This window comes from Leptosomus discolor, chromosome 3, assembly GCF_034619465.1.
Source record: "Leptosomus discolor isolate bLepDis1 chromosome 3, bLepDis1.hap2, whole genome shotgun sequence".
NCBI classification, from domain to species: Eukaryota; Metazoa; Chordata; class Aves; order Leptosomiformes; family Leptosomidae; genus Leptosomus; species Leptosomus discolor.
The window spans coordinates 19,500,608-19,515,031 of record NC_141393.1 but is presented as its reverse complement, the minus strand read 5'-3'; the positions used below and the strand labels follow the sequence as shown (position 1 = coordinate 19,515,031).

Sequence of the window (14,424 nt, the reverse complement as noted above, 5' to 3'; positions counted from 1 at the left end):
AAGCAGTAGCAGTGGTTTTCACTGATTGCTCCTGTGGACAAATGCTCTTAATTTTTACTTTAGTTGTAATTCACTATCTGTCCCTCAGGCTTCTTGTTGATACACCTGCTGGAAAACTAATTGCTCCTAGAAGTGCTATTAAAGATTCAGCAGAAGAACAGGGGCTGAAGAACTAAGTGCTCCTTCTCCTTAGGATGAGGCAAGTATTGAGACACATCGACAGAAAAGTATGAGGAAGCATATATGAGTACTCTTCCTTTAATATTCTACGGTTGATTCAGTAATTTAATTTTTAGGATAGTCAGTCTCGTTCTCTTCACTACCAATTAATACTTTTTAAAAAAAACACATTTTAAAAAAAAGCACCCCACAAACTTAAAAATAATTAAGCTTTAAAGCAATTGGGCTGTTAGCCCAACTTAGCAGAGTGCAAATTTTTGTCTGATTCTCACTGAAGAGAAAAAGTTCACAAAATTCCTAGCTTAAAGCCTGAGAGACTTTAATCTAAACTGCAAGACTGGAATTCAGTACATCTTTCCATTTACCTTAAATTTAAAATCCCCTCCTTCCCAATTTTAAGTGAGAGAAGAGCAAGAAGCCTTACAGCTGCACAGTTCAAAAACCAGTAAAACAACTTCCTCTCTTTGTACAGCTGTTAATAAAATAGTATCAATAAAATTTTGCATTACCCTAACATTACTGCATGACTGATTTCCTTACAAAATGATGCCATTATAGAAATCCACAGGAAACAGAAGGGAACTTTCTGGGACACACATTATCAGCTATAGTTGTTACATCAGTTGGCACATATTTTCTGGTAACTGCTGTATTAATTAGTTCCTCAATCCACAAGCAATGACATGCCAAATGTTGCTGACAAGTAGAGCCAGGCTTAGTGTAAGTATCTTCTAAGCACAGCACAGGCATTGTGGTTTGTTCTGTTCTCCTAATGCAAACTAAGAACTTGAAAAAAATTGAACTATTTTCTAATGAACTTTAAGCAGCAGACTGAAGATAAACATTTAAACCTTCCAAGCCTTGAACCATAAAGTAAGTTTTACATTCATATTAACCATCTCATGAGGAAAACGTTTGTATGCCAACTAAAGACAAAAGAAAATTGTTCTAAATCAGCTGAACAAAGGTAAGACGCAGCGTTGCATTTATCTCTTACTTTGTATGGTATATCTAGTTATACATAATTTATTTTCCCTATTAAAAGATTGTTGAGGACACTGAACCCAAGTTTACTCTACTAAATCTGATTAATTGCAAGAAGAAATATTTAACATAAAAAACAGCTCATCAAAAAAGTGAGTTCTTATCTCATTGTGAAAATGATACATCAAAATTAAGTTTTCAGTCTAAATCAGAAGAGAAAAAGATGTTTCAAATAAGCATAAAGGATATTTAAATCTTTGAAAAACAACATTCTAAAAAGGTTTCAAATGAATAAAAGACTTTTTACTATTGACTGAAAAAACTATTAAAAAGAAACCTTCAATTATTTACAGTGGGAGACATAATTTTCAAACAGTGCTTTTCAGCAAAATGAATTGTGTGTTAAAATCATGGAGGCTGGAAAATTTAAGTTTTCAGAACAGTCCTGCATCATCATTCATCACTACATCTGGAGTGCAGCTGGGTGAATAGAACTTCCCAGTCACATTATAGGTCTCAGTATAATTGTTATTCCAGTCAGACAGATCTGGAGCACCGTGATGTAACATGAAGGCAGTCAGCCCTTAAACTTCACACAGACCATCCAAAGAAAGGTTACAGCTTGGTATCTGTATTCACTGTTTGATATAATTCTCAATGTGTGATTTGGGAAACCTGTCTCCTTCCATCATGACACTTATCCAGCTCCTGCCCATTCCATTCCTAATTGATTTTAATTTCTTACCATAAACCAGAACTTCAACAAAAGATTTAAACACAAAGATAAAAAAAGCAGTAAAAACTATCAGATGCAAAGTAGTCCTCATTAATTTTTCCACTTAGAATTTCTTGAAGGAGAACGTGACACGAAAGTTAGCAAACTGCTGTTTGAAGCTGACACAGGTAAGAGTAAGTTTTCACAGTCACTGCTGCTGTCTGAAAGAAGCATTACTTAACATGTATTTAATATAGCGCAGTAGCTCTCAGTACAACCACCCCAAAAAAGTAATGACAGGCCATGATTACAGCCTTGATCTGTGCAGAGGATGTAACTGCTGGGATCAAAGGTGAAAAGTTGTGCTGGAGTACATGCAAAGCCTCACTGAAATTAAGCTTACATAGAAATTGCGACTATTCTGCACAGCACAGCATTCTGACAATAAACTTAAATGCCTCTTCCCACCACACACAACTAGCCAACTAAAATAAACCACTACCTGATATGTTAGAAAAGAAATTCTCTCCCAGGTCCCTGCTGCTAGTTCAGTGACTTTGAGCTGAAAATAATTCAGCTCAAACTTTTCTGGTTGCTGAAGTATTTGCCTTCTACAACCCCAGACTCCTGCTCCCTGCTCCACAGCACATTATCGGAGTCCTCGATGCGCTGTGACTGACTGAAGTCCCTTCCCAGGCTTTTCCTGCCAAACACTCCAGACTCTCCTGCTCTGAACTGCTCGCTAGCTTGCTAAGGAGAGAAGCATTTTTCCCCTCTGTCCATTAGGCCAATTCTCTCAGTCTTCTTAAAATGATGCATGTGTTTACATAACTGAGATCAAACAAAGAGCAAAAACTGAACAGATAATGTTCATCATACTGCTACACAGGTATCTGATGCCACCTGGTACAAAGCTCTTCTGCTGCAGCATCCCTTCTCCAGGAACTGTTAACCCTTCAAATAAGCAGATAGCAGGAAATTCTACTTGTCCTCTTCTCCATGTACTTGATAAACGTGTTGAATAGCACCAACACAGATTTCTGCAAAGTAGACCTCCTGTTTCTTTCAGTGCTTATGTAAATATATATATGGCAAATGACCCTCACAGAAGCATTTTGGAAACCCAAATAGGCCTGTATCAACTTATCCAAATACTTGTTAATGCCTCTGAAAAACCTAAACAGGTTCACAAGCAAGACCTCCCTTTAAAAAAAAAAAGCCATGCTGACTTTGGAAGGACATCATATTTATCCATGTGACCTCTGATGGTTTTATAGTCTTAATTAACACCTATTTCTCCTTCATTTTATTTAGCAGAAGTGCCTGAAATAAATTTCCACTACAGCAATCTCTCCACTAGCCAATATAAAATGCGCTATATTCCAGATCGGGGAAAAAAATCAAGAGAATACCAGTACAGCCCCGTCAAGGAGAATGACAGTTACCCAGTCTCTGTAATCAGTCCTCATCACTTCAGACTTTATGTGCTTTGGTGTACCTTACTTCACTGAACTCCGCATAGTTTCTGCACATCCATGAGCTGATATCTTTGCACTTCAGTCTCCACATTCCCCGAGGATTAGGTAGTTCATATGAAATGCCAGACCAAACAGAAGCAGGACTGCTGACCTAATATTGCCTCAAAAGGCTACTGAGCAAGGTACCAAGCAGCCTAGAATTCTACAGCATCTTACCTTGGGTTAGTGAGATTGTAGCAGGATTTCCAAATCTGGAGCATGTGTTTACAGGTAAGGAGTGCTTCATCTGGGCCTCTGCACAGGGACTCCAATTTGACTTTTGTAAACAGTAATCTAGTGAAAAGGGAAAGAAAATTAAAAGAGAAAGAAAAGAGATTCCAGTTGAAGCAAAACATTTTTAAAGATATCAAACATCATACCAAACTGGAGAAAACATAACTTCAAAGACAGTGTTACCTTAAATAATTGTTTAATGAAGTAATTACAACAAAGTCAAATATCTAACATCATTAAAGTAACAGTGCTTTTCACAAGATGGCCTTTTGAACTGGACAGAAACAGCAGTTGACAGGATTTTTTAATTTTTTTTTTTTTTTTTTTAAAGTTAAGCAAGACAATATAGCTTAGTGAAATTAGCAGGACCACTAAAACCAGTACTTCATATGTTGAAAAGAGACATCTTCACTAAACAAAATCTTTACTACTTTTATAAGAAAAGAAAGTATTTTCCATTAACTGACTCAGATGATAGTTATCTAACATACAATTCATGAAAGAAAACAACTCGGTACTGATGCAAGTTACTTCCCTATAATATCAACTTCTATTATAGGAAATGGAACAGGCTATACTGAAAAAGATACCCCTAGACCAGATAGATTTATGGGAGGTAGTCAGCATTGGTAAGGTCAACAAGAAAATGTAGCTCCACTCTACATTATGTCGCCATCAGCAGGGACTAAAACTGATGTTTGACTTGAATTTGCAACATTTTGAACATTTACAGGTGACAACCTGAAGAAAGCACATAATTCATCAAATATGCAGCAAACTATTCATAATGGAAGCAAATGAGTTTGCCAGAAGCCACTGTAAATTAATTCTGATTTCAAAGTTGATGTTTCTAATGGCAGCAAGACAAATAAAGTGCATAGCCTCATAAGGTGACAACTGCATCCTCCTACATTCCATGTATCAGTAGAGGGTATTCCACAGAGATTACCTTAGACACCTTCCTGGATAATTAAAGACTATAAACTCAGTGTGACCATAACGGAGCTAGCCAATTGGTATGCAGATTTATAGGAGTCACAGCATCTGGGAAAGGATAATACACTGGAAAAATACTAATTTAAAAGCAATTTTTAGTACATTGTGAGATTAAAGAGCGCAAAGCAAAAGGAGAGCATGCATATAAAACTGTTAGCCTACTTTCTGTTTTTAAACCCAGGTGTACTTTGGCATTTTATTCCAGTGCAACCTTAATCATCTTAAGTGAAAAATTTATATGATTGGTCATATGGTTTGCGTGGGAAGACTGAGAAGGGTGTAGAGGGTGGGCATGTGTGAAAGCTCAGAACTTTCTTATCCCAAATACAAACTTTAAGGTTGCTAATAGTAACTGCAAACTGCCAGAGGGTTTTCTCAAGAATAAGAAATGACATCAAGTGCCTCAGCAAGTTACAGTAGCTACAGCTTTAGTGTTGCACTGATCGTCCTTTGCAGAAACTACCCAGCATGTAAATCTAAAAAAGAAACACACTACCTTAATTGTACAATGTGTGTGTTGGTGGAACTGAGGAGAAAACGAAAGGCAGGTTGCTGAGTTACTTTAAGAGAATGAGCACCTGTGGGTAAGCAAGGTAAATAAGGTCATATGGAGTCTCACCTGATGTTTTGTAGGAATGCAGAACAGAGTAATCAGTTATACTAGTTCAGCTTTCTTGCTATCATTAATTCAGATTTGAGTATACAGGGAACTAAATAGATAATTTAAAGTCCTATTTCATTTGGCAGAGCAGTCCTTTCTAGATACTCATTTAACTGTGTCTATATCATTAGAAGAAAAAATGTTCACGTCTGTCCACCATTTTACTCAACAGAGAAGAAAAAATGACAAGTAACACCCTCTTCCCCTCACACTACTTCATCTATTCTACCTTTAACATGCACACACATGTGCACACACAGCACCCAAACAACAAGACCTAGGCATCAAAACCCAAACCCAAAATCACAGGAATCTACTTCATACAATCCCTTTCCTGTTTCTCTCTACATAAAAAGAACAGAGTACTTTTTACAGTTTGAAAAGACCATAGAAGTTCAATTTTTTAAAATTTGTAATCATAGAGCACTTTACAAAAGTTACAGAACATAATAAATTCAGAGGCACTGAATTTACAAGTCATTCTAGAAAGAAGATAGTCATAATATATACATTATTATGTACAGTTTACAAACAGACTGAATTTACATTAAATGCCTTCAAGCATCTAAGATCTTCAGGAATTTTGTAGCAGAGAGAAGGCACAGGGTCACTAAACCACTAAGATCTGGCAAGAAAGAGCTAAAAGAAAAACACAGTGGGAGACAGAAAGGGAAGGGATTTGATTAAGAAATTATCTAAACACGTGCACAAAATAGTAGGAGTCTGTGCAACAAAAATGTAAGAACCCGAACTACTACTGCAGGATTCAAGGGCAAGATAGCAGAAGACAAATAACACTTGCAAGAATTAAAGGAACACATCAGAGTTTGATGCTTTTGGATGCACTTGGTACACACGCAACATGATCCCTGTTCCTTATTCATTACGGCAATCAAGGGGACTGGATGGTTGCACATTTCCCAAAATACAAACAATAAACAAAGTGTGATAGAAAACTATTCATAATTCTAATTATAAAAGGCTAGGCAATTGTATCTAATGGGGAAAAAGAAAGCACACTGATGTGGGATTATCCACACTGAACCAAAATTAATCTTTTGAATAGAAAAGGTTGCATTCATAAAGCCACACAGAGCAGTTTTCCTGGGTCCAAGGAATATTCTAATTATAAATCACAAAATAACTAAGACACTTCAGAAAACTGAGATGGGATTTTAGTAACAGAATGAAAACCTCCCAACTAAACATTTACTTAACAAATGGAGGAAGGGAAGAAAGAGGAAGAAGGCAATGGGCAGGAACACCATGTGACAAATGGGTCTCCCAAATGAACTTAATTCTTCCTAGTTTCCCTGAAATATGGCTGGAGGTACGGGTTGATAACAAGATAAACCAGCAGCTCAGGGTCAAGCATTACCAGGAAGGTTTTAGAAACCGTGAGGCAGATCATCTGAAAAAGAATTTTCTGAAAGGTCAGCTTCAAGCATCTGTGGAAACAACTCTTTTGGCACACAACCTGCATTACCGATGCAGAGAATTTTAAACTTTACAGGGACATTTTCACACCTGTTTTTAATACGCTATTAAAAATGGTGAAGAATGGATAAAAACTACCAAGAGATAGGATGATGAAAATCAAGCTGTACATTTTAGGAGTATCATGAATTATCTGGTTGCGTTTGTAAGTCAGAGGTTTAAATCATTGGCACATGGTGCAGAACAAAACATAAGAGTAACCACAGCATAGCAGGACGCACTCATGACTAGGAATGCAAGTACTGAGGAAGAGATAATATTCAAAATAGAAATGAAGAGTAGAACAAAGTGTGTCAGCGATGGCTCAAACTGGAATAAATACAACAGATAACAAGAACAGCAATCTGTTTGGGTCAAATCCTTTGGGGAAGGGAAGTAAGTAAAACAGGTTCTGTTAAAGACATCAGACTAACAGGGCATTTGCCCCAGCATCAGTGTTTGATATGGGTGAAGACCTTTATTGTTAGATAAAAATAAAGTGAGTTGTATCAATTTAGGAGACTAATTATCCAGACACAAAATGGAGAACAAATCAAACTCTTAAGTGGAAAGGCTTAGTTATTCTTGGAGCTAATAGCTGATAAATTTATGAAATAGCTACTGAAGCAGCAAATTCCAAAATCCGTTACTTCAAGACTGTTCTCCTAACTAATGAGAACTTTATAAAACAGCTGCTCATAACCTAATCCACATATCACTGGCTTTTTATTTAATAAAGAATGAAAAATCCCAAATGGGTTTATAACTAGGTCTTCGGATTTCAGTGGCATACACCCAAATAATTCGATAGTGAAGGTTAGCAAAGACATCTGAGATATAGCAGAAGCCTGGCATTTCACACAAAGATGCTAAAATGTTTAAGGATCCACATCTCAAACTGAAGAGGGAAAACTTGATGTTTGACAAGCCAGTCATTGATAACACTGGGCAAGTAAGACATCAGAAACATGGAGTGATCCTATCAAAGAATAGCAGGGGACAGAGAAGGGACAGAACATAAAGAAAAATCAGCACAGAAAGCTGCATAATAAAAAGTAAAGCTAAACTATACCTGAACAGGTTATTATACAAGAAGAGTTACAGTCCTTAAAGCCTTTTTTGTTCCTAAGTAGGGTGAAAAAGAAAATGTGTATACTAAACCAGGACAACAGGATGAAGATAAAGGATATTCAGGAATGAACCCCCAACCTCCACTATAATCCTTATCTATGTTATCTCAGGTATGAAAACAATGACAAATGGAGAATAGGAACACTTTAGAAATTATTCAAGTTAATGCAGTCAAAAATAATCAATTTTGCTGAATTGTGGAAACAGTGACACATAAGATTGTCCTTTCTAAAGTAAAAACTATAAAGAAAATATGACTCCTGTAATGACTGGGGAACAGCAACTATATTGCCAATAGTTTTTTTCTTTCCAAGAGGGAAGGCACAGATGAATACATACAATCTTAATAACGTGCAAAAATTTATACAAAGATAGCACACAAACAATGAAAGGAGTATTAGGTAACATTGTTAATGGAAAAAGGGGTTATAGTTCAAGTTTAATAAAGAGATTGTACCAAGCAACTGTGGAACTGTTACTTCAAACCTGAGCTGGCTAACAGCCAGGTTCATCAAGGTGAGACAGCTGTGAAGAGGGCAGATGCAATTCTGAAATGTAGTCGGAGCAGAAAGAGACAGTGCCATTGTACAATACCCTTGTAAGACCACATCTGGAATGTTACACATAGTTCTCATTATAACATTTAAAAACACACACATGAGAAACTTCAAATTGGAGCAGCTGCAGAGAAAGGCTGCGAGGGTGCTCAGCTGACTGAAGATTGCAGAGTATGAAAAATACTTCATTTAGTCAGTCTAGCAAAAGAAAGCCAGGAAGAGGCACAAATTCTATCTATACATACAGATGAGACAAGCACCACGAAGGAAAAAGAACAATTTATCTAAAGGATAATGTTTCCACAAAATGAGTACGTATAAAGGCCATACAGACTATTAAAACATTAACGGTAGAAATTAGGTCTCAAGATTATAAATGAAATTGTAGAAAAGACTGCTTCCTCACAGTTTGTTTTGGATAGACTGCAGAAGAGGTGGAGCAAATAATCTAAATGTTCTTAAAATACAGCTGATAAGTTTATGAAAAGTATTACAGATAGGACAAGTATAATAATGGAGCCTCGTGATTTCTGAGGTTCTTGCTAGTGCTCTATTACCTAATTGGTACAAACTAATCTATTAAATCATGACCTGAAGCTTTTCCTATGAGCCAACCAGTTTAATTTGTAGCATAGTTAAGAACTTGTGAAGATCCAAAACAAAATTGCTGTCTTCATTATGCCTCCTTCTTCTCAGCCAGCCTGTTTCACTTTTTAAAATAAAATAACCATGATGTCACAATCACCAATTGCCTTCCACAGCAACACTTTTATAATGTTAGGAGATCAAGAGGAGCTAAGTTGTCCAATACTGGCTTAAGTTACTAAGGATTTTTCTATTCTGTAGAACAAAGCAAAAATTCAAAGCAGTGAAGACCAAGCTCTGCTATGCAACAAGTAACACTATTAGTATTGAGAACTCTTAGTTGTTTCAGTGAACAGGTATTGCTCATTTTAGGTGTAACTTTAAAACCAGCTGCTTTGCTTTTGGGATCAAATAAGCAATTTTCACATGTTGCTGTGCACCATATGAACATACCAGCTTGGATCAGCCATAGCTAGATAGCTGTATTCCGCACACTGCTGCATGGAAGAGAGCTGCCTTTCATTCCCTAATTCTTTCTTCCAATTTGGCAACATGACATGCTACCTATTATCCTTCCACCAGATCTGCCTGATAGAGCATAGTCACTCAATGCAGTGGTAATCAGGAATCTCCCTAAAGCCCCTCAGACTAAAGCCTTCTACAGCAAACTTAATTCCACTAGAGTTCTTCTGAAGGGTCCCTATCCCCATATCCTGATCAAAACTGAACAGAACGCTCTATTTTCAGTTAGGATTGTATTATTCTCTTATTATATAATTATGCTCTATGATTCTATGATTCTATTTACACCATTCAGAACATAAGGAAGAGCTGTGCATAACACCAAAGGTACGTGCTTTGAAAAACATTAGTCCTTCAGTGTAACACACCAAAAGCCTTGCCAAGAAACCTTTAAAGACTATTCTCTATGCAGCGAGGTCAAGCTAACCATACCCTTCACAACAGTGAACACCTACGCCCCTTGAAGAAGCTACAATTTGAACAAATGCATCAAACCCACTTGTTACAATGCAGGATTAAAACCGCAACTACTATTGTTAACCTGCTTTGGAGTAAACTTAGTGAGTTTTAAGAGAACATTTTCAATTAATTTGTCTGTATTTCTAACTTCAGCTAACAGTATTTTTACATGATAATCAATTATTAAAAGATAGTAGGAAAGGAATTAATATACTGGGAGTCTTATAAATACGGTAACAACCAACAAACAAACCACACAGAAAGTGACAAACAATAGCATGGTCTCTCTGACAACCACATTAATTTCCACAATAGCTTAAATATAAGAATAAACTTTATATATAAATAACTCTGGTAGATAGCCTGTACTTATGAAAGCATAAAAGAAAGATGACTAATATCAGTTCTGTGTAGAGTTACATAATATTTCATTTTGGTTTCACATTTAAGTGCCCATTTGATATACCCCACAACTTCAAATCCTGGAATGCTAGAAAAATTCAAAAGAAGTTGTTCTGGTTTTAAACCTAGGCACTATGTTAAAAAAAAAAAAAAAAAACAAACCACGAACCACAGAAAAACCTCATCAAGTCTAAATGTATGACTTGTGAAATCATAACTATGGTTAGTCTAAGATCCTGTATTTAAAAAAAAAAAGCCATACAAAACCAAACACAAAAAGCGTGATGCAGAATGTAACACTATAGAAAGATACTGAAGTCTGAAAACATTTTTTTTTTAATAAACAAGGTAGGCTTCTTTTCATATGATGTGAATTTAAGGGAAAAAACAACTATGTTGACATAAAACTTACATTCACTTGCATATTTCATACAGACGCATCTCATTTCTGTAACAAACTCATAGTGTCAATTGCTTGTGTAAATTAAATCAGGTTAACTGATGGACCCCACAGAGCAATTAAAATGGGAAAGCAGTATGCAGAATGCAGAAAATCAAGTTTGAACAAATATTATTCAATATTGATGATCTGAAAGAATCTAAACCTATTCATCTTTCCTGAACAGTGTTAGCAAGTCATTCCCTGCACTCAACAATTACACATCTAGGAAAAACTTCCAATGACTGTTACAGGAAACATAAAAGAAATTAAGAAGTAGGAGGAAGCCAAACCTTAGCAAAATCAGTTTGTCTTAATCAGGACATATCATCAAGCAAGTGCCCTTCCAACAGTCTTGTAATTACTCATAAATAAATGGTTTAGAAGAAAAAGATTAAAATTAAATGAAAGCCCTAGAATTCCCAGCATTTACTTCATTCACAGTCCAGAATTCGACAACAGTTTACTGTATGCAAGTTTGTAGCTTCTTTTAAAAGGAGAAGCTAGGGCTGACAGCCTTAAGAACCTTCACTTGGGAATTCCACTTGAATCCAACAGGACTCTAATTTATGTGTAATATACTCTTTCTCTCTTAATACAGTGGGCTGATCCTGACTGGATGCCAGGTGCCTACCAAAGCCGCTCTACCACTCCCTTCCTCAGCTGGACAGGGGGAAGAAAATATAATAAAAGGCTTGTAGGAAGAGGTAAGGACAGGGAATTCACTCAGCACTTACTGTCATGGGCAAAACAGACTCAACTTGGGGAAATTAGTTTAATTTATTACCAATCAAATCAGAGAAGGCTCATGAGAAATAAATTTTAAAAATCTTAAAAACACCTTCCCCACACCCCTCCCTTCTTCCTAGGCTTAACTTCATTCTAGATTTCTCCATCTCCTTCCCACGAGCAGCGCAGGGGGACAAGGAATGGGGGTTGTGGTCAGTTCATCACATGTTGTCTCTGCCACTCCTTCCTCCTCAGGGGGAGGACTCCTCACACTCTTCCCCTGCTCCAGTGGTGCCTCCTGCAGGAGACAGTCCTCCACAAACTTCTCCGATGTGAGTCCTTCCCACAGGCTGCAGTTCTTCAAGAACTGCTCCAGCATGGGTCCCTTCCATGGGGTGCAGTCCTTCAGGAACAGACTGCTCCAGCGTGGGTCCCCCATGGGGTCACAAGTCCTGCCAGCAAACCTGCTCCAGCACGGGCTTCCCACAGAGTCACAGTCTGCTTCAGGTGCATCCACCAGCTCCAGCATGGGGTCCTGCACGGGCTGCAGGTGGATATCTGCTCCACCATGGACCTCTATGGGCTGCAGGGGGACAGGCCGCCTCACCATGGTTTTCACCAGAGGCTGCATGGGAATCTCTGCTCTGGTGCCTGGAGCACCTCCTCCTCCTCCTCCTCCTTCTTCACTGACCTTGGTGTCTGCAGAGCTGTTTCTCTCACATATTCTCACTCCTCTCTCCATCTGAAATTGCTCTTGCACAGTAACTTTTTCCCCTTCTTAAATATGTTATCACAGAGTCACTACCACCGTCATTGATGGGCTTGGCCTTGGCTAGTGGCGGGTTCATCTTGGAGCTGGCTGGCTTTAGTTCTATCAGACATAGAGGAAGCTTCTGGCAACCTCCTCACAGAAGCCAACCCTGTAGCCACCTGCTACCAAAACCTTGCCATGCAAACCCAATACACCTAATGAAAAGATCCTTATAACAGCACAGTATGAAGCTTTCCAAACAATTTGTTCAGCAGCACAGCTTAATAGCAGTCAAGCTGGATTTCTTTTTAAAAACCCAGCATATAGCTATAGGAACAAATACAGCCTTTGTACTCTAATGTGGAAATGCTTCATAGAAATAACTGACCAAGAAGCAAATAAGAATGTCAGCAAACAGGTAATTGAATATAAGCCCCCAATGAAGCAATTACGCTCAAAATCATTAACACAAGCTTTTCCAACAGACACAATGCACATGATTCTCTGTATAAGGCAGGGATAAATGATACTGAAATATTTTGTGCAGTTCTTGTTTACATGTGATGAAAACTGGCTACAGTTCAACAGTGCAACAGATAAGTGAAAGGCTTGAGAACATGCCCTACTGTCAGCAGGTATGGTGACGTTCTTATCAGAAAGGACATTTGGAGGTGACCTGATTACAGAAGCTACCATCAGAGTATGAAGTTACCAGTATTACAGAGTGCTTAGTAAAGAATAATATAAAACCCAATGTCTGGAAACAAATAAGGGATCAATTCAAACTAAGAACAAAAATACAGTCTTAATGAAGAGTGCAACTAAAACACTGAAACAAGCTACCACATGCTGCATTGGTTTCTCTAGTTTTTCCTGTGTTCTTATCAAGACTGGATGTCCTCTGGAAGGTATGCTTTAGTTAAATCTATGCTAATAGAAAAACTAAAGCAAATTTAGCAACTTCTGATATACAAAAGGTCAGGGGTTTTAAAATTGATCCTCCTGGCTTCGAACTCCATTAATTTGAGCATCCAGCTTTGACAGCTGTCCCTTTAATGCTTGCTGTAGAAAGCTTACAGCTTCACATTAGTCAACTCCAAAACATCTGCACGATCATCAAAACACAAAATGACACAACTACAAAAATATAATCTACAGGGAGAATGACAACATGAAACTAGATAGAATATGAAATACATATAGTTTTATACAGGATTTACTTACACATTCAGTGATTTTAGGTGCATCACTTCTATCACCATGACAGCCAAAGTACAGAAAGAAATTCATAGAGGTATCCGCTGCAATTGCAAAGTGAACCCTTGCACAGTCAGTCTACTCCATTTCAAGTATTCAAGGAAAGTTTTATTATCAGAAAAGACATAAATATAAATTGTCCATTACAAAACATGAAAAATCATCATTTGTAAGTACCTTGAAATACATTTTTGCATGACTGAACAAATTAATCTTATTCCCTGGCGATTTTTTTTTAATTTCTTTGACATTGCTACCCCATCAATTTCTCTTGCCTTATCTTGAAGTCAGTTTCCTCTTTCCCAATTCATCACATCTTCTCATTTTTATTCAAAGTGTCAACAGACAGGAATGAGTCTCATTTATGCAGGCTGCATTTGCAAGCTAACAAGACACAATTAATGAGAAGAGGTTAACGAACACAACTATCAGCAATGTCTACTTAAGTATTTTTTTCAGCTGCTTCTATCAATTTGGTTCTTTCAGGAAATCAAATTGACTGAATCACTGGATGCCCAACACCGGCAACAGGAGGGCAAGCAACCAAACCTAGTTTTTGTGAAAATTCCAGAAAATCACTTAATAAAAAAAGTCTCCTAAACTGTTTCTCAAACAATCACTAAACATAGCCAAAAGATGTGAAACATGTTCCAAGTGATCAGAAAAAGTGACAGATTTCTATAGTGCAAATATTAATCATAAGGGTAATCTCCTCCAACTTTGGTTGCACAGATGCCCAGCAGTGGGAAGGCCATACACATAGAGAAACATACATGAAGTAAAAATAGACAGTTCAGATCACTATTTGAAGCCTGACTCTCAAACAAGC

At 37.4% G+C, this 14,424-nt stretch overlaps 1 protein-coding gene across 3 annotated transcripts in view; it reads right to left on the bottom strand.

Moving 5' to 3' along the window:
• Nucleotides 1-14,424, bottom strand: part of TTC7B (tetratricopeptide repeat domain 7B) — a 153,174-nt gene that overhangs the window by 51,035 nt on the left and 87,715 nt on the right. For all 3 annotated transcript variants that reach the window (XM_086463592.1, XM_086463593.1, XM_086463594.1), the window contains one exon: nt 3,574-3,690. In XM_086463592.1, the coding sequence (XP_086319718.1) occupies nt 3,574-3,690 (117 nt within the window). The remainder of the gene's footprint in view (nt 1-3,573; nt 3,691-14,424) is intronic.